Source organism: Nerophis ophidion, linkage group LG11, assembly GCF_033978795.1.
Source record: "Nerophis ophidion isolate RoL-2023_Sa linkage group LG11, RoL_Noph_v1.0, whole genome shotgun sequence".
Lineage (NCBI taxonomy): Eukaryota > Metazoa > Chordata > Actinopteri > Syngnathiformes > Syngnathidae > Nerophis > Nerophis ophidion.
Window position 1 is genome coordinate 54,247,133 of NC_084621.1, and position 23,016 is coordinate 54,270,148.

Genomic DNA, 23,016 nt, shown 5'->3' on the forward strand with positions numbered 1-23,016 from the left:
TTAAACTAATACTTTTTTACTGTGGCTAAATGTATTTCTGCTTAATGAACAGAAAATAAATTAATGAACAATATTGCACAATAATGCGTTAAATGTGTATATTACTTACTGTATATGTGTGATTCCAGTGGCGGGCCGTGCGTTTCTCATCTAGGCCTTCAGTGATGTCCGACTTCGATGATTACCTCTCAAAATAGCATCATTTATGTTCCCACATGACCATTGCTGGAGAAATCCTATACGGGAACACATTTACGCCTTACCTCGTATTGAAACACATCAACAGTGTACAAAACTGGTTATTTTCTGGCACATTTAAAAATAGCTGAGATAGGCACCAGCGCCCCCGCGACCCCAAAGGGAGTGAGCGGTAGAAATGGATGGATGGATTTAAAAATCAATTGAAACAGGGCAGCAATTAAAACATACCTCATGTGGTACTGTCAAAATTAAAATAGCAAAAAATATATTAAAAGTGAAAAAATATAATATTTGAACTCACAATTTGTAGCACCTAATAGCCAGTGTTACGCCTAGTCGTCGGCTTATTCGAGCGAAAGTGGCGGGCATTTCCCCATTTCATCGCCACAACAGCTGAGCTAGGTTCCAGGGTTGGCTGACATCGTCCATCCATCCATCCATCCATCCATCCATCAATCTTCTTCCGCTTATCCGAGGTTGGGTCGCGGAGGCAGCAGCGTCTAAATGGTAATTAGGTTATACTTGTATAGCGCTTTACTACCTTCAAGCGCTTCATAGCTTTATGACTGTTATGGATTGGAGGAGGGAGTTGTGACGGTACAGTTCTACAAGGGGGCAATATTGCTCTATGTATTTACTATATATATAGACAATATAATATAATAAATAATAAATAATATAATTTAATTAAACAACAAAGGAATGGCGTGTGTGAACTAGATCCAAAAAAGATGTATGGTGGAAGACTATGTGTGATAATAATTAGCTGTAGAGTATTACCATAATTGTTGGATGAGGAAGCAGACAAATCCGAAGGGGCTAGGCAAAAGGGGTCCCTGATCCAAGCGAGGTCCATGGGGCAGAGAGAGGCATCAAGAGGTCCGTGTCCAGAGTGGGGGTCGAGGATTAAGGGAGGCAGTCGAGATCCAGGGGTGGGGTCCAAGAAGGCGAGAGAGAGCTAACGATCCCTTACGTGACATCAACAGAAGGTTATGTTTCGGCGAGGGATGGCAGGTTATGCAGGCTTTTGAAGGCAGGTCTGATCATCAGCGCCAGATGTGCAGATTGCCGGTGATTGATTGCAGCTGTTCGCTGCCACTGATCTGGGGCGCGCTCCGTGCAGCGCACAGATAAATACGCACTGACGTGTCCCCGGACTGTGACAATGACACTATTTTCACATTCACCCATTCACACACATTCACACACTGATGGCGGGAACTGCCATGCAAGGCGCTAACCACGACCCATCAGGAGCAAGGTTGAAGTGTCTTGCTCCAGGACACAACGGACATGACTAGGTTGGTAGAAGCTGGGGATCGAACCAAGAACCTTCAGGTTGCTGGCACGGCCACTCTCCCAACCACGCCACGCCGTCCCCACAAGATGTAGTTTCTCTTTGAATATCCTTCTTGAAAATGGCCTTGCAAATATATATCTGCCACCTAGTCAACATTTTGTTCTCCTTCTCTGCTATCGCTTTCTGGCTACAGTGCAACAATTCCTGCTGCCTGCTAAATTGAAACTTGTAATTGGATACTCACTTTGGAATGACAAGTGAGTATCCAATCACAATCTCGTTAACATTAGGCTACCTAGATAGGCTACTGTCAACAACTTGTGATCTGATTGGCTATAGCAACTGTCTATCAACTGTGTGTGTTCTCAAATTCATCCGCTAACGGTCCTGGTGAGTATCCAATCACAGGACGGGTAAGTGTCACGTTCAACGTGAGGCCAGCTGGAAGACCTTACTGACAACAACTCTTGATCTGATTGGCTATCGCAATTATCTATCAACTGTATGTCCCCGTTAGCTTACAGTGCACGAACGCCCGCATTGTTGAATCCGAAGATTTGGTACAGCAAGGCAGCATAAGCTAGCTGAATTCTGATTGGATACAAACTAAAACTAAAAACAACAGCATTGGAAGGAGCATAATATGACATGAAGAGAATATGAATACTTTTAGATATTTAGGGAAAGTATATCAAAAAATATTTTTATCTTATATGATCATGATTTGGTGTCCCACTGGATGTGAATTCTCCCTGCCCACTGGGTGTGAGTTTTCCTTGCCCTTTTGTGGGTTCTTCCGAGGATGTTGTAGTCGTAATGATTTGTGCAGTCCTTTGAGACATTTGTGATTTGGGGCTATATAAATAAACAATGATTGATTGATTGATTGATTTCTGGTTATGTTAGGCCAGCAGAGTAGACCTTGATGGCTATGAGGGGACACAACTGTGTGATTGGCAAGATAACCTGCAGGTTCTTCCCCATAATTGAATTGCTTTATTGCAGAGACAAAAAACTAATGAAACTAAAATATGAATGTAATCACTCACTGCTTGTCATCCAGATATTTTTTTATTCAATAATATTAGCCTGGGGATGTTGTTCATGTCCAACAACCAATAAGTCTTGGTTGGAGTATATAAGTCTACATTTGGAAACCTTTATAAAGGCGGCAAGCAGACACCGTTCTTTGCAACTCCATTGCAAAAGAAGAAGTTTGAGGTAAAACTGCCTGATACAATATGTCAACAATGAGCTGGTGTTTTTGTTGCCTCCATTTCCCATCCACAGAGAGTTGTATGAAACCTTACCTACCATGCTACTTACGTTATTTCCTCCTACTTGTATCATGCTAAATACACAGACATGTATGTAAAATGGTGTGCATCTACCTATCCCACTACTTGCCCTCTTTCTTTGATGAGATACCGTCAAACCTTGAAGGTCCAGCAGATTCCATTCACTTCTTATTTTATTCTGTAGAAAGTCCTTCTTTCTCTCCCAGAGTCCACCCAGCTTGGCTCCATGCATGTAATCCACAGGTAAAGCGAGGCAGTTCGGTGTGAAAAGTCCACAGCGCCTTCCGTAGCACGTTTGTTGGAGTCAGTCCTGCAAATGTTGGAAGCGTTAAGATAGCAACTCACAAATATTACAGTTGTACCTCGGTTTTTCGTCATTGACCTGTTCCAAAAAATCTAAAAAAAAAGACCGAATTGTACAAAAAAGTAAAACATTTTTTTCCTTATAATAACTAATTTTAAAGGCCTACTGAAATGAGATGTTCTTATTTAAACGGGGATAGCAGGTCCATTCTATGTGTCATACTTGATCATTTCGTGATATTGCCATATTTTTGCTGTAAGGATTTAGTAGAGAACATTGACGTTAAAGTTCACAACTTTTGGTCGCTAATAGAAAAGCCCTGCCTTTACCGGAAGTAAGTGCGCGTGACGTCACAAGTTGCAGGGCTCCACACATATTCACATTGTTTATAATGGGAGCCACCAGGAGTAAGAGCAATTCGGATCGAGAAAATGACAATTTCCCCATTAATTTGAGCGAAGATGAGAGATTCAGGAATTAGGACATTGATATTGAAGGACTAGGGGAAAAAAAAAAAGCGACGGCTCAGGCAGTGTGAGCGTTTCAGATGTAATTAGATACATTTACTATGATAATTCTGGAAGATCCCTTATCTGCTTATTGTTTTAATAGTGTTTTAGTGAGATTTTAAAGATTGTAAAGACATACCTCGAGGTCGGATGGCTGCGGTGAACACGAAGGGTCTGAGAGAGGAGCCGAGGAGCCAAGCTCACAGCTGCCGCTGCTGCAGGACGACGAATAATCCAATGATTTCTCCGGTAAGATATAAATCACAATTTCCCCATCCAAAAACATGCTGGTTGACGAAGAGAAAACATGTTCGCTTGACCGCTCCGCTTCACAACAAACAAAGACACATCGGCTGTGTCTCGGTGCTAAAGACAGCTGCAATCCACCGCTTTCCACCAACAGCATTGTTCTTTATAGTCTCCATTATTAAATGAACAAATTGCAAAAGATTCAGCAACACAGATGTCCAAAATACTCTGTAATTATGCGGTTAAAGCAGACGACTTTTAGCCGCGAGTGGTGCAGCTGCTAATATTTCCTGACAGTCCGTGACATCACGCGTACGCGTCATCATTCTGCGACGTTTATAAAGAAAGGTACTTAACTTTAAAATTGCAATTTAGTAAACTAAAAAGGCAGTATTGGCATGTGTTGCAATGTTAATATTTCATCATTGATATATAAACTATCAGACTGCGTGGTCGGTAGTAGTGGGTTTCAGTAGGCCTTTTATTCGGGACCCAGGATGGATCACTCATCTGTGCATCAGTTGGGGACGTCTCTGCGCTGCTGACTTGTCTCCACTCAAGATGATCCCCTGCTGGCCCCACTGTGGACTGGACTCTCACCCTATTAACTAGATCTACTCAACGTCCATTGAACCGGTCACCCAGGGGGGTCCCCATATCTGCGGTCCCCTCCAAGTGTCCTGGGCATGACGTTAAAGTGCATCCGGCAGTGGAGGCTCCTCTATGGGGTCTTGGGCCACTAGGAGGTTAACCCCTTTACTATTGTTACCCCAGGTGGCCCTTGGCAAAGGCCGAGTTCCTGACTGCCCCCTAGCTAGGGATACGGTGAAGACCTCAACGGCGGAGCAGGCGGAAGACGGTAGATGTAAGAAGTAACACAACGGCTGCGATGGCGGAAGAAGGCACCCTCACATCCATGTGGGCCCAGTTATGGGGAAATAACAATCCAAGATTTCAACGGTGGAACAGGTGGAGGATGATTGCTATCCCTATGGAGCGTCACAATGGCTGGGATGGCGGATGAAGGCTGCAGCAGAACAGGACCCCATTTGTCTTGGACTCCATGCCACTGGACCTTGACCGGGATCTGTCAAGGATCGTGTGGTGACTGTCTGTGCACCAGTCTTTCCACGTTAAACAATGACACGCACAGAAATCCTCTATAAAGGGATACACCCCCTACCAGGAGGATCGTCATACTCGTTTCGAGTGACCGCCGAGCCGATGATGGTCCCCTCCAAGATTTCTCATTGTATCCCATCGGGTTGAGTTCTTTCTTGCCCTGATGTGGGATCTGAGCCGAGGATGTCGTTGTGGCTTGTGCAGCCCTTTGAGACACTTGTGATTAAGGGCTATATAAATAAACTTTGATTGATTGATTGATTGAAGGGCTTCACGATGGAGGAAGGGTTACTGCCTCAGAATACGAAGGTCCTGGGTTCGATGCTCGGGGTCTTTCTGTGTCGAGTTTGCTTCCTGTGACTACTCCCGCTTCCTCCCACCTCGAAAGACATGCACCTGGGGATAGGTTGATTGGCAACACTAAATTGGCCCTAGTGTGTGAATGTGAGTGTGAATGTTGTCTGTCGATCTGTGTTGGCCCTGTGATGAGGTGGCGACTTGTCCAGGGTGTACACTGCCTTTTCGCCTGATTGTAGCTGAGATAGGCACCAGCGCCCACCATGACCCCAAAGGGAATAAGCGGTAGAAAATGGATGGATGGATGATTGATTGAAATACAATTGAACACACTCTTATAGAGAATGTTTATAGTTTAACACGACAAAAAAATCCACAATGTAGGAGTTAGGGTTGTCAAATTTTACGCTTTTACTCATGCGGGTAATTAACTAACCATATCACATTAATCATGTATCGATGTAGAATATCACCTCATTTATTTTGACTAGCCGTATAGGACATTTTGACAATGAAATGTTGGGGGTCTTTTTTAAAATTTGATTCAATTAAATTATGCAAGAAAGTACTTTACTACCATAAATCATTGATGGTAAAACTTTAAAAAAAATGTTTGTGTATGATATGTACTGACAAAAACAATGCATTCGTGTCAAAACATTGGGGGTCTTTTTTTTAAGTTCCATCAATCCATTTTCTACCGCTTGTCCCTTTTGGGATGGCGGGTGTTGCTGGTGCCTATCTCAGCTACAATCGGGCGGAAGGCGGAGTACACCCTGGACAAGGCGCCACCTCATCGCAGGGCCAACACAGATAGACAGACAACATTCACACTCACATTCACACACTAGGGCCAATTTAGTGTTGCCAATCAACCTATCCCCAGGTGCATGTCTTTGGAGGTGGGAGGAAGCCGGAGTATCGATAGTCACAAGGAGGACATGCAAACTCCACACAGAAAGATCCCGATCCCGGGATTGAACCCAGGACTACTCAGGACCTTCGTTTTGTGAGGCAGACGCACTAACCCCTCTTCCACTGTGCTGCTCCAATGTAAAGTTAATTCTTATTATTGTTCTCAAACTTTGGAATTTTTTTTGGTGTCATAAATCAGATATATATTATTATAACTTCAATATCAATCAATCAATCGATCAATTACTTTATTGTCATTGTCATAAATAACACTTAAGTCATAGATGTCAACAAGATTTCGTTTGAGCTTTGTCCAGCGGCTTAGAAACTGCATTGATGTGCAGGTTGACCGTAGTTTAGAGTTTAGCATTTGTCCATGAGAACGCATATAGAGGGACATGGGGGGGGGGTCTAATGGGTGTTGCGTTGATGCTGCAGCAATGCAATGTCCAGAGCACAATTATTGAGGTGGTGAAGAGTGAGGTAATAAGATGGTCGGGGGCAGTAAAGGGGCATACTGTTCTGCTGGGCATGCTGTTCTGCTGGGCATGCTGACTGTGAGACATTCTGGTGGTCCTGGCGCGAATCGATCAATACCTCCTTCCAGAGGGTAGCAGGGGGTACTCTACTGGTACTTTAAAGGCCTACTGAAACCCACTACTACCGACCACGCAGTCTGATAGTTTATATATCAATGATGAAATATTAACATTTCAACACATGCCAATACGGCCTTTTTAGTTTACTAAATTGCAATTTTAAATTTCCCGCGAGTTTCTTGTTGAAAACGTCGCGGAATGATGACGCGTACGTGTGACGTCACGGACTGTCAGGAAATATTAGCGCTGCACCATAAGCGGCTAAAAGTCGTCTGCTTTAATGGCATAATTACACAGTATTTTGCACATCTGTGTTGCTGAATATTTTGCAATTTGTTCATTTATTAATGGAGACTATAAAGAACAATGCTGTTGGTGGAAAGCGGTGGATTGCAGCTGTCTTTAGCACCGAGACACAGCCGGTGTTTCTTTGTTTGTTGTGAAGCAGAGCGGTTAAGCTAACATGTTTTCTCTACGTCAACCACCATGTTTTTGGATGGGGAAATTGTGATGTATATCTTACCGGAGAAATCATTGGATTATTCGTCGTCCTGCAGCAGCTGTCAAAAAAGGCAGCTGTGAGCTTGGCTCCTCGGCTTCTCTCTGAGACACTGCGTGTTCACCGCAGCCATCCAACCTCGAGGTACACTTTACAATCTTTACAATTTCACTAAAACACTATTAAAACAATTCGCAGATAAGGGATCTTCCAGAATTATCCTAGTAAATGTGTTTAATTATACATCTGAAATGCTCAAACTGCCGCCGCCCGGAGCCGTCGCTTTTTTTTTTTTTTCCCTAGTCCTTCACTATCAATATCCTAATTCACGAATATTTCATCCTCGCTCAAATTAATGGGAAAATTGTCGCTTTCTCGGTCCGAATTGCTCTTACTGCTAGTGGCTCCCATTATAAACAATGTGAATATGTGTGGAGCCCTGCATGCAACTTGTGATGTCACGCGCACATTCTTCCGGTAAAGGCAGGGCTTTTCTATTAGCGACCAAAAGTTGCGAACTTTATCGACGATGTTCTCTACTAAATCCTTACAGCAAAAATATGGCAATATCGCGAAATGATTAAGTATGACACAGAATGGACCTGCTATCCCTATTTAAATAAAACAATCTCACTTCAGTAGGGCTTTAACTTAAACATTGAAAAAATGTTTGTGTATGAAATTCTGACAAAAAAATGCATTTGTGCCAAAATATTGGGGTCTTTTTTTTAATTAATTGAACTAAAATATGCAATAACGTAATATATCACAGTTAATCATGAATAATCCCAATTCAAAAGGAATCTTTAAGTAAAAAGTGACCTTTGAGTAAAACATTTTAAAAAATTTGAAAATTAAATTGTTGGCTCTGTGATGAAGTGGCGACTTGTCCAGGGTGTACGCTGCGTTCCGCCCGAATGCAGCTGGGATAGACCCCAGCACTCCCCGAGACCCCGAACAGGACAAGGGGTAGAAAAAATTGGATGGAGGGATGGAAATTGCATTTTGTAAAAATGTTGGCACTAATTTAAATTACATCATATGCAAGAAAATGATAAACATGATTAATCACAATTCAAAAGGATTGATTTAAAAAATATATTATTTTTCAGCACTAGTAAAAATACATATAAATGTCAAAAGACACTTTCACCTTCATTGAAGGGGACAGCCAACCAGACGCCACGTTTGCACTTTGCTATGACTTCTTTATTAAATTGAATAGTGTTTCTCAACTTGTTTATCAAAATGCTGGCTCGCGCAACTTGCTTTGGCCCCATGCATGTTTATTTTGTAGTGATACTCAATTTTAAAATAAATACAGAGAACGAATCACCATCATCATGAGTGCATTCCGCAGAACGACACGTGCAAAAACTCAGTAGTTTGTCACGCACAATGGTTTGGTCACATGAAAAGTGGAGCGCGCAAAAACCGAGGTACCACTGTGCTAATACTGCACATGCTTTGAATGAAAGAAATACACACTTGCTAGTGGTTGCCAATGTTGATAGATGTCAGAGAGGTATGTTTTCTCTTTCAGAGTTCTCAATAATCCACTCAATAGCATCCCAACCCTGCACATCCACACAAAGAGCCAGAAGAAAGCAGATTTAAGAACAAAGGCCATACAAAGGAAAAAATCAAGCAAAGTACATGAGAATATAGCCACAAGTATTCTAAAGTTAAGGAGGGGCAAAAAAAATAGCATGCAAAGACTTTGGATTGACATTTTAACATGTTACCTTCCTGGCATTAGCAGACATTCTCCTGGCCATCATCCCCTCCAGGTAGCTGCTCAAGCTCACTCCCTTCACTGTAATGATGGCCTCTTGAGTCAGGACGGTGCTGAGCAGCATGAGAGAAGCAATCATAAAAAACGACACCTGGCAGGTAGTATACTGCGGGTCACTAAATTGTTTCACTGCATTGGATTTAGTTCTGATTTAAAAGAAAGGAACTTACACCTCAGGGTTGTCAGGGTGAGGTCTGTAAAGGAGCCTCTCATCCACTGATATCAGGTTGGTGAGAGTAATCTGCGATGCAAAGCAAACATTATTCAGTATGTTTCTATTACATTAAGATGAGTGGCTCTCAAACCTTTTTCACCAAGTACTACCTCAGAAAAAACTTGGCTCTTAAAGTACCCCCATAATGACCAACATTAAATACAATAGTGTAGTAGGACTAAGTATTCATAAAAACAAGGCAGACGTTTTATCTAACAAGTACATATAATATGTTTGGCCACTGTTTTGAACAGAATATAAGACGCACTGGTCTATTTTTTATCTTTTTTCATATATAAGGCTTACTATCAGGCTTTCCCCTGACAGTTTGTCTATGTTTTAGTTTTTTCCTCTGTCTGTTTCCTCTGTGTTTAGTATCTCCTGTCTTTAGTTCCTATCTAGTGCTCTTATTTTGTCAGCTTCCTGTCTTGTTCCCTGAGCGCTGTACTCTTCCTCAGCTGCAGCTGATTGGCACCTGGCCACACCCGTTGCCAATCAGCCCGCTCCTATTTGTACCTGCTTTGTCTTGTGTCAGTTGCTGGATCATTGTATAGTTGTTGCCACATGTCACTCTTGTCGTGCTACCTGTCGTGTCGTTTTGTTACAGCTACTACCTGTCATGCTACATTTTGTCCTGGTTGTCGTAGTGGTAAGCTGTTTCTGTTAGCATTAGTTATTTCCAGTTTTTCTGTTTGCTATCCACTAACTTCCATGCTAAAGTTTCTTTTTGTTTTCTAGCTTCCAGTGCTAGCTCCCTTAGTTTGTTATTCCGCCCACGTGCGTGCTTTTTGTTTGTTCTTGTCTAGTTCTAATTAAATCATGTTTTCATATTCCATGCCTGCCTCCGTCTCTGCATCTCGGGGTTCATCACCAAATAACTCTGACAAAACCACTTTTCTTAAGGTTATTGCAGAACATCCCAAAAACTAAATTCACAACAAGATCTCTTTTAGTAGGGAGAAAATATGTTAACGATAACCAAGATAAGCATTTTTAGTCAACAAAATGAACACTGACCCGCACTTGGCCTGCCCTCCTTACATCCTGGGGTCACAACCAAAACTACCGTGACACTGTCATGTCTGGGTCGCATTTTACTGCGTGGGTTGTTCTCCCGGGAGGCAGACAGAACTCCGGACGAAGCGTGCAGGTAGAAATACGATTTATTTTCCATATATAATTCGATGAAATACAAAATATAGGGGACAAACAAAAGGGATGCGTGGCGATCGCATGTGAAAGCTAAGACAAAAATTTAGCGCAGGATTCTTCAGCTAGGAAAAACGAAATAAACCTATGTGACTGTTGCATACAGCAAACAACGAAGCCAGACAGTGTGTGGCGAGCAACGTGAATAAATAGCTCTCTGATTAGTGCCTGGCAGCAGGTGAGCATCCTGGACAACTAATCAGAGGCAGGTGATAGTAATTTGCATCCATGGCAACTAAAACAAACCCATGGGTGCACAAAACAGGAACTAAACAGAACATGACCGGGGCCAGTGTTTTTCAACCTTTTTTTGAGCCAGGGCACATTTTTTGAGTTAAAAAAATGCGGAGTGACACCACCAGCAGAAATCATTAAAAAAACGAAACTCAGTTGACAGTAAAAAGTCATCGTCGCAATTGTTGGATATGAATTTAAAACATAACCAAGCATCACTACAGCTCTTGTCTCAAAGTAGGTGTACTGTCACCACCTGTCACATCACACCCTGACTTATTTGGACTGTTTTGCTGTTTTCTTGTGAGTAGTCTTTTAGTTCTTGTCTTGCGCTCCTATTTTGGTGGATATTTCTCTGAGTTTTCCTGTAGCAGTTTCATGTCTTCCTTTGAGCGATATTTTTTTCCGCATCTACTTTGTTTTCATCCTTCATCGTGGGGACGTTGTCATGTCATGTTCGGATGTACATTGTGGAAGCCATCTTTGCTCCACAGTAAGTCTTTGCTGTCGTCCAGCATTCTATTTTTGTTTACTTTGTAGCCATCCATCCATCCATCCATCATCTTCCGCTTATCCGAGGTCGGGTCGCGGGGGCAGCAGCCTAAGCAGGGAAGCCCAGACTTCCCTATCTCCAGCCACTTCGTCTAGCTCTTCCCGGGGGATCCCGAGGTGTTCCCAGGCCAGCCGGGAGACACAGTCTTCCCAACGTGTCCTGGGTCTTCCCCGTGGCCTCCTACCAGCTGGACGTGCCCTAAACACCTCCCTAGGGAGGCGTTCGGGTGGCATCCTGATCAGATGCCCGAACCACTTCATCTGGCTCCTCTCGATGTGAAGGAGCAGCGGCTTTACTTTGAGTTCCTCCCGGATGGCAGAGCTTCTCACCCTATCTCTAAGGGAGAGCCCCGCCACCCGGCGGAGGAAACTCATTTTGGTCGCTTGTACCCGTGATCTTATCCTTTCGGTCATGACCCAAAGCTCATGACCATAGGTGAGGATGGGAACGTAGATCGACCGGTAAATTGAGAGCTTTGCCTTCCGGCTCAGCTCCTTCTTCACCACAACGGATCGATACAACGTCCGCATTACTGAAGACGCCGCACCGATCCGCCTGTCGATCTCACGATCCACTCTTCCCCCACTCGTGAACAAGACTCCTAGGTACTTGAACTCCTCCACTTGGGGCAGAGTCTCCTCCCCAACCCGGAGATGGCACTCCACCCTTTTCCGGGCGAGAACCATGGACTCGGACTTGGAGGTGCTGATTCTCATTCCGGTCGCTTCACACTCGGCTGCGAACCGATCCAGTGAGATCTGAAGATCCCGGCCAGATGAAGCCATCAGGACTACATCATCTGCAAAAAGCAGAGACCTAATCCCGTGGCCACCAAACCGGATCCCCTCAACGCCTTGGCTGCGCCTAGAAATTCTGTCCATAAAAGTTATGAACAGAATCGGTGACAAAGGACAGCCTTGGCGGAGTCCAACCCTCACTGGAAACGTGTCCGACTTACTGCCAGCAATGCGGACCAAGCTCTGACACTGATCGTACAGGGAGCGGACTGCCACAATAAGACAGTCCGGTACCCCATACTCTCTGAGCACTCCCCACAGGACTCCCCGAGGGACACGGTCGAATGCCTTCTCCAAGTCCACAAAGCACATGTAGACTGGTTGGGCAAACTCCCATGCACCCTCAAGAACCCTGCCGAGAGTATAGAGCTGGTCCACAGTTCCACGACCAGGACGAAATCCACACTGTTCCTCCTGAATCCGAGGTTCGACTATCCGGCGAAGCCTCCTCTCCAGTACACCTGAATAAACCTTACCGGGAAGGCTGAGGAGTGTGATCCCACGATAGTTGGAACACACCCTCCGGTCCCCCTTCTTAAAGAGAGGGACCACCACCCCGGTCTGCCAATCCAGAGGTACCACCCCCAATGTCCACGCGATGCTGCAGAGTCTTGTCAACCAAGACAGCCCCACAGCATCCAGAGCCTTAAGGAACTCCGGGCGGATCTCATCCACCCCCGGGGCCTTGCCGCCGAGGAGCTTTTTAACTACCTCAGCGACCTCAGCCCCAGAAATAGGAGAGTCCACTGCAGCTTCCCCAGGCACCGCTTCCTCAAAGGAAGACGTGTTGGTGGGATTGAGGAGGTCTTCGAAGTATTCCCTCCACCGATCCACAACATCCACAGTCGAAGTCAGCAGAACACCATCCGCACCATACACGGTGTTGATAGTGCACTGCTTCCCCTTCCTGAGGCGGCGTATGGTGGTCCAGAATCGCTTCGAAGCCGTCCGGAAGTCGTTTTCCATGGCTTCCCCGAACTCTTCCCATGTCCGAGTTTTTGCCTCCGCGACCGCTAAAGCTGCACACCGCTTGGCCCGTCGGTACCCGTCCACTGCCTCCGGAGTCCTATGAGCCAAAAGAACCCGATAGGACTCCTTCTTCAGCTTGACGGCATCCCTCACTGTTGGTGTCCACCAACGGGTTCTGGGATTACCGCCACGACAGGCACCAACAACCTTGCGGCTACAGCTCCAATCAGCCGCCTCGACAATAGAGGTTCGGAACATGGTCCACTCGGACTCAATGTCCCGCACCTCCCTTGTGACATGTTCAAAGTTCTCCCGGAGGTGTGAATTGAAACTCTTTCTGACAGGAGCCTCTGCCAGACGTTCCCAGCAGACCCTCACAATGCGTTTGGGCCTGCCAGGTCTGTCCGGCATCCTCCCCCACCATCGCAGCCAACTCACCACCAGGTGGTGATCGGTAGAAAGCTCCGCCCCTCTCTTCACCCGAGTGTCCAAAACATAAGGCCGCAAATCCGATGACACAACTACAAAGTCGATCATGGAACTGCGGCCTAGGGTGTCCTGGTGCCAAGTGCACATATGGACAACCTTATGTTTGAACATGGTGTTTGTTATGGACAATCCGTGACGAGCACAAAAGTCCAATAACAAAACACCACTCGGGTTTAGATCCGGGCGACCATTCTTCCCAATCACGCCTCTCCAGGTTTCACTGTCGTTGCCAACATGAGCGTTGAAGTCCCCCAGTAGGACAAGGGAATCACCTGGGGGAGCACTTTCCAGTACTCCCTCGAGTGTGCCCAAAAAGGGTGGGTATTCTGAACTGCTGTTTGGTGCGTAAGCACAAACAACAGTCAGGACCCGTCCCCCCACCCGAAGGCGAAGGGAAGCTACCCTCTCGTCCACTGGGTTGAACTCAAACGTGCAGGCTTTGAGCCAGGGGGCAATGAGAATTGCCACCCCAGCCCATCGCCTCTCACTGCCGGCAACGCCAGAGTGGAAGAGGGTCCAGTCCCTCTCGAGAGAACTGGTTCCAGAGCCCTTGCTGTGCGTCGAGGTGAGTCCGACTATATCCAGCCGGAACTTCTCTACCTCGCGGACTAGCTCAGGCTCCTTCCCCCCCAGTGAGGTGACGTTCCATGTCCCAAGAGCTAGCTTCTGTAGCCGAGGATCGGACCGCCAAGTGCCCTGCCTTCGGCTGCCGCCCAGCTCACAATGCACCCGACCTCTATGGCCCCTCCTATGAGTGGTGAGCCCATTGGAGGGATGACCCACGTTGCCTCTTCGGGCTGTGCCCGGCCGGGCCCCATGGGGACCAGGCGCTCGCCATCGTGCCCCAACTCCGGGCCTGGCTCCAGAGCGGGGCCCCGGTGACCCGCGTCCGGGCGAGGGAAATCTGAGTTCATTTTGTTGTAATTCCATAGAAGTCTTTGAGCTGCTCTTTGTCTGATCACTCACCTAGGACCTGTTTGTCTTGGGAGACCCTACCAGGGGGCATGAAAGCCCCCAGACAACATAGCTCCTAGGATCATTGGGACACGCAAACTCCTCTACCACAGTAAGGTAGCAGCTCAGAGAGGAGACTTTGTAGCCAGTTCAGTTTTATTTTTGTTCTGCATAGCCTTCCTTAAGCTTCAATGCCTTTTCTTAGGGGCACTTACCTTTTGTTAATTTCTTGTTTATGCATTAAATACCTTTTTACCTGCATACCGCCTCCCGTTGTATCAACATCTACAAAGCAATTAGCTACCTGCTGCCCCCTACTGATATGGAAAGTATTACACGGTTACTCTGCCGAGCTTTAGACAGCACCGACACTCAACAACAACACGTCATTTGCAGACTATAATTACTGGTTTGCTAAAAAATATTTTTAACCCAAATAGGTGAAATTAGATAATCTCCCACGACACACCAGGCTGTATCTCACGGCACACTAGTGTGACGCGGCACAGTGGTTGAAAACCACTGATCTGGGCAACGGATCATGACAGACACGAAACGTAACGCTGTTTGCTGTTTTATTACTGCATTAAACTGCGATTGATTTGATGTAATTGTTACTCTCTGATGATGGTTCTCCTCGCTAACAGTGATATGTGGAATATCTTCATAAATTAGAGACTTACATTTGTTGAGCACAGCTCCATCTTTTTCTCCTCAGGATCCACTATGGAGTGTTCCTTCACGTACGTCTGCGTGTGGTTGGTTCCCAGTATCTATAAAGAGCGTGATGTGAGAATCAACACATGCATACCAACACGTACCACACGCTTGAAGCTGTGTGTGTTTTCCAGCACTGCCTCTGACCCTGCAGAACGGTGACGGTGTGACCACTGACCGCTCGGACGATCGCCGGCAGTCCCCACTCTGTGCTGAGGAGTCGGTGGCTGTGCAGGCGTCCTTCTGCGTCCATGCGGCGGTCTAGCACATCCACTCCCACCACATGTGGATTCATGGGGTTGGGGTACTTCCTCATGGCGGCCTTGATCACCGTCTCCCATGGGTAACTTCACACACATCAAAGTATTAAAAACATATACAGTCAAGAAAATAAGTATTTGAACACCCTGCTATTTTGCAAGTTCTCCCACTTAGAAATCATGGAGGGGTCTGAAATTTTCACGGTAGGTGCATGTCCACTGTATGAGAGATAACCTAAAAAGAAAAATCCAGAAATCACAATCTATGATTTTTTAACAATTTATTTGTGTGATACAGCTGAAAATAAGTATTTGAACACCTGTCTATCAGCTAGAATTCAGACCCTCAAAGACCTGTTAGTCCGCCTTTAAAAGTCTTCCTCCACTCCACATGTTATCCTGAAACAGATGCACCTGTGTGAGGTCGTTAGCTACATAAAGACACCTGTCCACCTCATACAATCAGTAAGACTCAAACATTCAGCATGGCTAAGAGCAAAGAGCTGTCCAAAGACACCAGAGACAAAATTGTACAACTCCACAAGGATGGAAAGGGCTACAGAGATATTGCCAAGCAGCTTGGTGAAAAAGGTCCACTGTTGGAGCAATCATTAGAAAACGGAAGAAGCTAAACATGACGGTCAATCTCAATCGGAGTGGAGCCCCATGCAAGATATCATCTGGTGGGGTCTCAGCGCTGCTAAGAAAGGTGAGGAATCAACCCAGGACTACACAACAGGACTTGGTCAATGACCTGAAAAGAGCTGGGACCACTTTTTCCATGGTCACTGTTGGTAATACACTGAGATGTCATGGTTTGAAATCATGCATGGCACGGAAGGTTTCCCTGCTTAAACCAGCACATGTTAAAGGCCCGTCTTAAATTTGCAAATGACCATTTGGATGATCCAGAGGAGTCATGGGAGAAAGTTTTGTGGACAGATGAGACCAAAATTAACCTTTTTGGTCATAATTCCACTATGTGTGTTTGGAGGAAGAAGAATGATGCGTACCATCCCAAGAACACCACTCCTACTGTGAAGCATGGGGGTGGTAGCATCATGCTTTGGGCGTGTTTTTCTGCTCATGGGACAGGACGACTGTACTGTATTAAGAAGAGGATAACTGCAGCCATGTATTGTGAGATTTTGGCCAATAACCTCCTTCCCTCAGTCAGATCATTGAAGATGAGTCGTGGCTGGATCTTCCAACATGACAATGACCCAAAGCACGCAGCCAGGAAAACCAAGAAGTGGCTTCGTAAGAACCATATCAAGGTTCTGGAGTGGCCTAGCCAGTCTCCGGACCTAAATCCAATTGAAAATCTTTGGAGGGAGCTGAAAGTCTGTGTAACTCAGCGACAGCCCAGAAACCTGACTGATCTAGAGAAGATCTGTGTGGAAGAGTGGGCCAAAATCCCTCCTGCAGTCTGTGAAAACCTGGTGAAGAACTACAGGAAACATTTGACCTCTGTAATTGCAAACAAAGGCTACCCTACCAAATAGTAATGTTGCTGTTCAAATACTTATTTTCAGCTTTATCACACAAATAAATTGTTAAAAAATCATAGATTGTGATTTCTGGATTTTTCTTTTTAGGTTATCCCTCATACAGTGGACATGCACCTACCGTGGAAATTTCAGACCCCTCCATGATTTCTAAGTGGGAGAACTTGCAAAATAGCAGGGTGTTCAAATTCTTATTTTCTTCTGTATTTTTAATGTTTTGAGTTCGAAGTTACGCCATTATAATAAACATGGTGTTTAAAACACTTTATATGTTTTCTTATAATGTAGTAAATAAAGTTGCCATGTTTCGGCACATGTATTTTACATTAACATTGTATCAATTTTTTAAGTGTTCCTTGTAACACTAACTTAAAAAAGCACAGGATTTCAATACAACATGGAAAACAAATATTGTATTGATTTTTACTTGTTTTATACCCATCCATCGATTTTCTACCGCTTGTCCCTTTTTGCGGTCGCGGGGTGTGCTGCAGCCTATCTCAGGTGCATTAGGGCGGTAAGCGGGGTTCACCCTGGACAAGTCGCCACCTCATCGCAGGGCCAACACAGATAGACAGACAACATACACACTCACATTCACACACTAGGGACCATTTAGTGTTGCCAATCAACCTATCCCCAGGTGCATGTCTTTGGAGGTGGGAGGGAATCCACACAGTGAACATGCAAACTCCACACAGAAAGACCCCCAAGCCCGGGGATCGAACCCAGGACCTTCGTATTGTGAGGCACATGCACTAACCCCTGTAACACCGTGCTGCCCTTGTTTCATACCAAACAGACTTAAAAATAGACAATAGTAAAAGCATTTACTCAGAGCTGATTGTCAAATGACTGTGTAATTTTATATAGGTATAACTAATAATTGAAATAATTATAACTGTAAGAAGAAACATCACCAAAGGCTTCCTTATTGTCCACTGTCTGCTCTGCTGTCGATTCTATGTAAGTTTTACGCTTGAAAAGTGTTTGTCCATCTTAAACATTAATTTATGTGCAAACATGTTTAACCCCACACATTAATTGCATTTGTGAACTGTTGAGAGAGGTCTACAGGACCTATTTTGGTTTCATCTGACCACATGACATTCTCCCAATCCTCTGCTGTATCATCCATGTATCCTTTTTGGTATAAACTCAACTCGTTGTGTTTCCAGGAAGAAGAATACTGAGTTGCATCCCAAGAACACCATACCTACTGTGAAGCATGGGAGTAGAAAGATCATGCTTTGGGGCTGTTTTTCTGCTAAGGGGACAGGACGATTGATCCGTGTTAAGGAAAGAATGAATGGGGCCATGTATCGTGAGATTTTAAGCCATAACCTCCTTCCATCAGTGAGAGCTTTGAATGGTGGACCAAATACTTATTTTCCACCATAATTTACAAATAAATTATTTAAAATTCCTACAATGTGAATTCCTGGATTTTTTTTTACATTCTGTCTCTCACAGTTGAAGTGTACCTATGATGAAAATTACAGCCCTCTGTCATCATTTTAAGTGGGAGAACTTGCACAATTGGTGGCTGACTAAATACTTTTTTGCCCCACTGTATTTAGAGCTGTCATTTTTGTGGGCAAATGAGAGCGGGTGAGAGATTGTCATCACACTTTGACATCTCTAACATGTAAATGCTACCTATTTGCTGGGTCAGTATTGCAAATGAAAATCTATTCTTGTACCTGTAAACTAAGACGCGAGCATGCCGGTTACTAAACTGATCAATAATGAGTTGTTACTGATTGGACTTAATGTGCAGGGAAGTTGCAGGCATTGGAACAAGGGGCGAGGCTGCACATAATTTGTGAGGACGTCGCAAAATCCTGCAGGGAATAACTGTAAATACATTTAGACCACCACAAATAAATTTGCGCGACCTGTTCATCATTTAATAATTTTGCCTTTAATTTTTTGATCAAGATTATAATTAGGGGGAAAAACATTAGTTAAAGTTAAAGTACGACTGATAGTCACACACACACTAGGTGTAGTGAAATTACTCTCTGCATTTGACCCATCACCTTATTCCACCCCCTGGGAGGTGAGGGGAGCAGTGAGCAGCAGCAGTGGCCGTCCTCGAGAATCATTTTTGGTGATTTAACCCCCAATTCAAACCCTTGATGCTGAGTGCCAAGCAGTTTTTTTTATGAACAATGTGACAATTTCAACTAAATAATATAAGTACAGTGTCAATCAATTGAAGTGATTTGAGATAAGAACTGTTGTTGGACTGCAAGATTTGACCAAAACAGTAACTTATCGCTAGAAATCAAAATAATGTTGGGAAGGAAGAACGTGAGGGTGAAAGACAGTGCTGAGAAGAATTGGAATTGAATTACACAAATAAATCATCCAAAACATAAAGAGTTTAGTCGGTAACAATGTGAAGCAATTGAAATAGATTGAACATTGAAAGAATGTCTATTCATGAAAATATGAAAAGCTGCTGATGGTGTGTTTGACATAGAAGGAGCTGAACATAGAAGTCCAAACTCCAAATACAATTACGTACATTATTATTACATTACAGGTTTTTTCTGTGTTGTTTTCATACAAAAGGTCTTATCTAAGAGTTTGGTTTTGGGGGCGGTGGAAAGCACAAATTAAATTAATTTCCATTCATTATGGGTAACAGTGATTTGAGATACAAGTATTTTGAGTTAAGAGCTCCCTCAGGACCAATTAAATTCATAAATTGAGGTACTAGTGTACTCTCGTTGTTTGAGCAAAGTCAATTGTGCATTAATATCTAAACACAAGTAAAAACTACTATTCTCTTTCAAACATATTTGCTCAGTTTATAAACAATGTAACAATACATAAACCATGTCATAAAAATGGTTATAAAATCAACAACAAAACAATCAAAAAATCCCATCCATCCATCCATTTGCCCTAGTGTGTGAATGTGAGTGCGAATGTTGTCTGTCTATCTGTGTTGGCCCTGCGATGAGTTGGCGACTTGTCCAGGGTGTACCCTGACTTCCGCCCGATTGTAGCTGAGATAGGCGCCAGCGCCCCCCGCGACCCCGAAAGGGAATAAGCGGTAGACAATGGATGGATGGATGGATGTTTGTGAAAATAACAAAGGCTGCTTTTGGTATCAATACTATCGATATTTGTATCGATCCGCCCACTCCTCTCAATAACAATGTGGGCCTGCGAGCGTCACACTTGGCTATGTGCTGAAGTAAAAAAGCTCGCGCGAAAGCCGAACCTGAAAGCATGTTCAGTGCTCCAAATCTTCATGTTTCCACGGGCAGAAGTGATCGTGTCTCCCCACAAAGGCAACCTTTAGTGGACCATTTTCACGCAAGCCTCCACTGATCCGTACGCTGGGCCTGGGAGTGCGCGGATCATCGACGCTCTTCACCGGTCGTCAAAAGTGGAAACACACCGTGGGAAAATGTCATCTTGTTTCCCACGGGATAACAGAAGAAAAGCTCGAAAATTAAAGTGCTAGAAGATGTAGTGGAGGAGGAGGGAAACAAGAACTCAAGCCGGCGCAGTCTTCAATGCCATCAATGGTCATCTCTGCCCGATGAAACACTTGATTGTCGCCAGGATTTTCAAAATTAAATATAATGATGACCCGTTATTTACATACTGACTTTAAAACTTTACATTTGCATGAAAAAAAAAACAAGCAGCCCTATATGAGTCTATCACTTTGAAATATACAGAAGAAATAAAATTATACTTTTGTAAAAATAAATAATAAACATTATTTTAACATTATTATATTGTACATACATACATACAACATTATATATATACACACAAACTAATATAACACATACTGTATATTACATACATATATACACACAAATACTGTATATACATATACATTCATACAAATACACACATTTATATGTGTGTGTGTATTGATATACAGTATCCATCCATCCATTTTCTACCGCTTATTCCCCTTTTGGGGGGGCGCTGGTGCCTATCTCAGCTACATTCGGGCGGAAGACAGTGTACACCCTGGACAAGTTGCCAGGATATACAGTATATACACTTATAGATATTTCGATATATATACTTACATACACATTTACATTTATACACACATACACACACACACACACACACACACATTTATAAATGTGTGCATGTGTATACATTAATACACACACACACACAGATATATATAATTTTGTATATATATACATATGTATGGGTGTGTGTGTATAAATGTATATGTATATATACTGTATATCGAAATATTTTGTGTATATACTGTATATCCATATTATATATAGCTACACTTATATACAACTCTTAGTGGCCTTAGAGTGTTCGCCCTGAGATCGGTGGGTCATGAGTTCAAACCCCGGTCGAGTCAAAGACTATAAAAATGGGACCCATTACCTCCCTGCGTGACACTCAGCATCAAGTGTTGGAATTGGGGGTTAAATCACCAAAAATGATTCCCGGGCGTGGCCACCACTGTTGCTCACTGCTCCCCTCACCTCCCGGGGGGTGATCAAGGGTGATGGGTCAAATGCAAAGAATCATTTCGCCACACCTAGTGTGTGTGTGACAATCATAAGTACTTTAACTTAAACTGTAATGTATACACAATTATATATATGTATATATACATATACACACACATATACACACATATACAAGTGTACATACTGTATATACAGATACATTTATACAAATACACACACACATATGTGTGCGTGTGTATATATTAATACACACATGTGTGTGTGTGTGTGTGTGTGTGTGTGTGTGTGTGTGTGTGTGTGTGTGTATGTGAAGATCTGTTGATCTTCTCGATAGGCACAATTGTGTTTTTGCAAAGTTTTATAATGAATCACAAGTGATTTGTGAGTATACCATGTTGGCAAGAGAGTAGAGGGGGAGTACCCTATACTCTAGTATAGGTTTAGTGTAGTGCCCCCCTCCCCCTCTATCGGGGGGAGGGGGGCACTAGGATGACGGGATGCAAAACAATAACAGTCCGATACTTTTTCATAACATGGTCATTACTGCCTAGTGTCTCTTGTTATTTTCTTATTAACTGTTATATTTTTATTTTCCATCCATCCATCCATTTCCTACCGCTTATCCCTTTGAGGTCGCGAGGGTTGCTGGTGCCTATCTCAGCTACATTGTTGCTTTTTATTTGTTATTTTCTTACTTTCATATTTTTCTATTTTGTTTCCATTTATACGCCCATTATTTACTTTTTTAATTCAATATCAATTCTGTACACTGCTCCTGGAATTTTATTTTTTCTGTGGGAACTCTCCTGAAGGAATCAATAAAGTACTATCTATCTATCTATCTATCTATCCATCCATCTATCTATCTATCCATCCATCCATCCATCCATCTATCTATCTAGGCTAATATTGTGTGCCTGGCACGGGTGATATTATTTTAGCAATATTTTCATAATAAATATCATTGTTTAATTCTACAAGACTTAGAGAAAAAACCTTTTTCCTTCCATCCATCCATTTTTGGCAAACTTAATTATTGTTTAGAGTTGAGTGTGTCAAACATAGAACACAATACTTGTAAATATGAGAGAACTATAGCAACACAAACATCATTAAAGAAAGACTTGCAAAAATGTCAGCTTGAGAGTCACAATTATAATCATATATGAAATGGGTTTTATCAATTGTTTTATGTATTCACGTAATTCACAAGGCAACTGTGTGGCAGTGAGTGTCTTAAAGTGTGGAATATCATGTTTTAATCTGTGTATTATATATATATATTTTTTATTTATTTATTTTTATTTATTTTTTTATTTATTTTTTTTAATTTATACTTCCATATTGTATATGCACCTTAGGAGGAGCTGCTCCAATTTCGTTGTTCTTTGAACCTGTTCATTGCAATAATGACAATAAAACTCTATTCTATTATGTTTTGAATGTTATAATTTCAACATCAAATTGCTGAGGAATTGAAGATGAAAATTAGTCATTAGTCATGTTCATCGAAGACCTTTAGTCATGTTCATCGAAGACC

At 43.3% G+C, this 23,016-nt stretch overlaps 1 protein-coding gene across 2 annotated transcripts; it reads right to left on the bottom strand.

The window, feature by feature from the left end:
* Positions 1 to 2,553: 2,553 nt before the first annotated feature.
* prelid3a (PRELI domain containing 3A) lies at positions 2,554 to 20,547 on the bottom strand. Of its 2 annotated transcripts, XM_061914740.1 has the most exons (7): positions 20,231 to 20,547; positions 15,403 to 15,571; positions 15,191 to 15,280; positions 9,259 to 9,329; positions 9,039 to 9,141; positions 8,782 to 8,870; positions 2,554 to 3,109 (listed from the first exon to the last, which is right to left on the bottom strand). In XM_061914740.1, exons 1-6 carry the CDS (start codon positions 20,260 to 20,262, stop codon positions 8,811 to 8,813), a joined length of 525 nt encoding a protein of 174 aa, XP_061770724.1. In that variant the 5' UTR covers positions 20,263 to 20,547; the 3' UTR covers positions 2,554 to 3,109; positions 8,782 to 8,810. The 2 variants fall into 2 exon arrangements, with proteins under 2 accessions (XP_061770724.1, XP_061770725.1); XM_061914741.1 differs by lacking the exon at positions 8,782 to 8,870.
* Between the last annotated feature and the right edge of the window lie 2,469 nt (positions 20,548 to 23,016).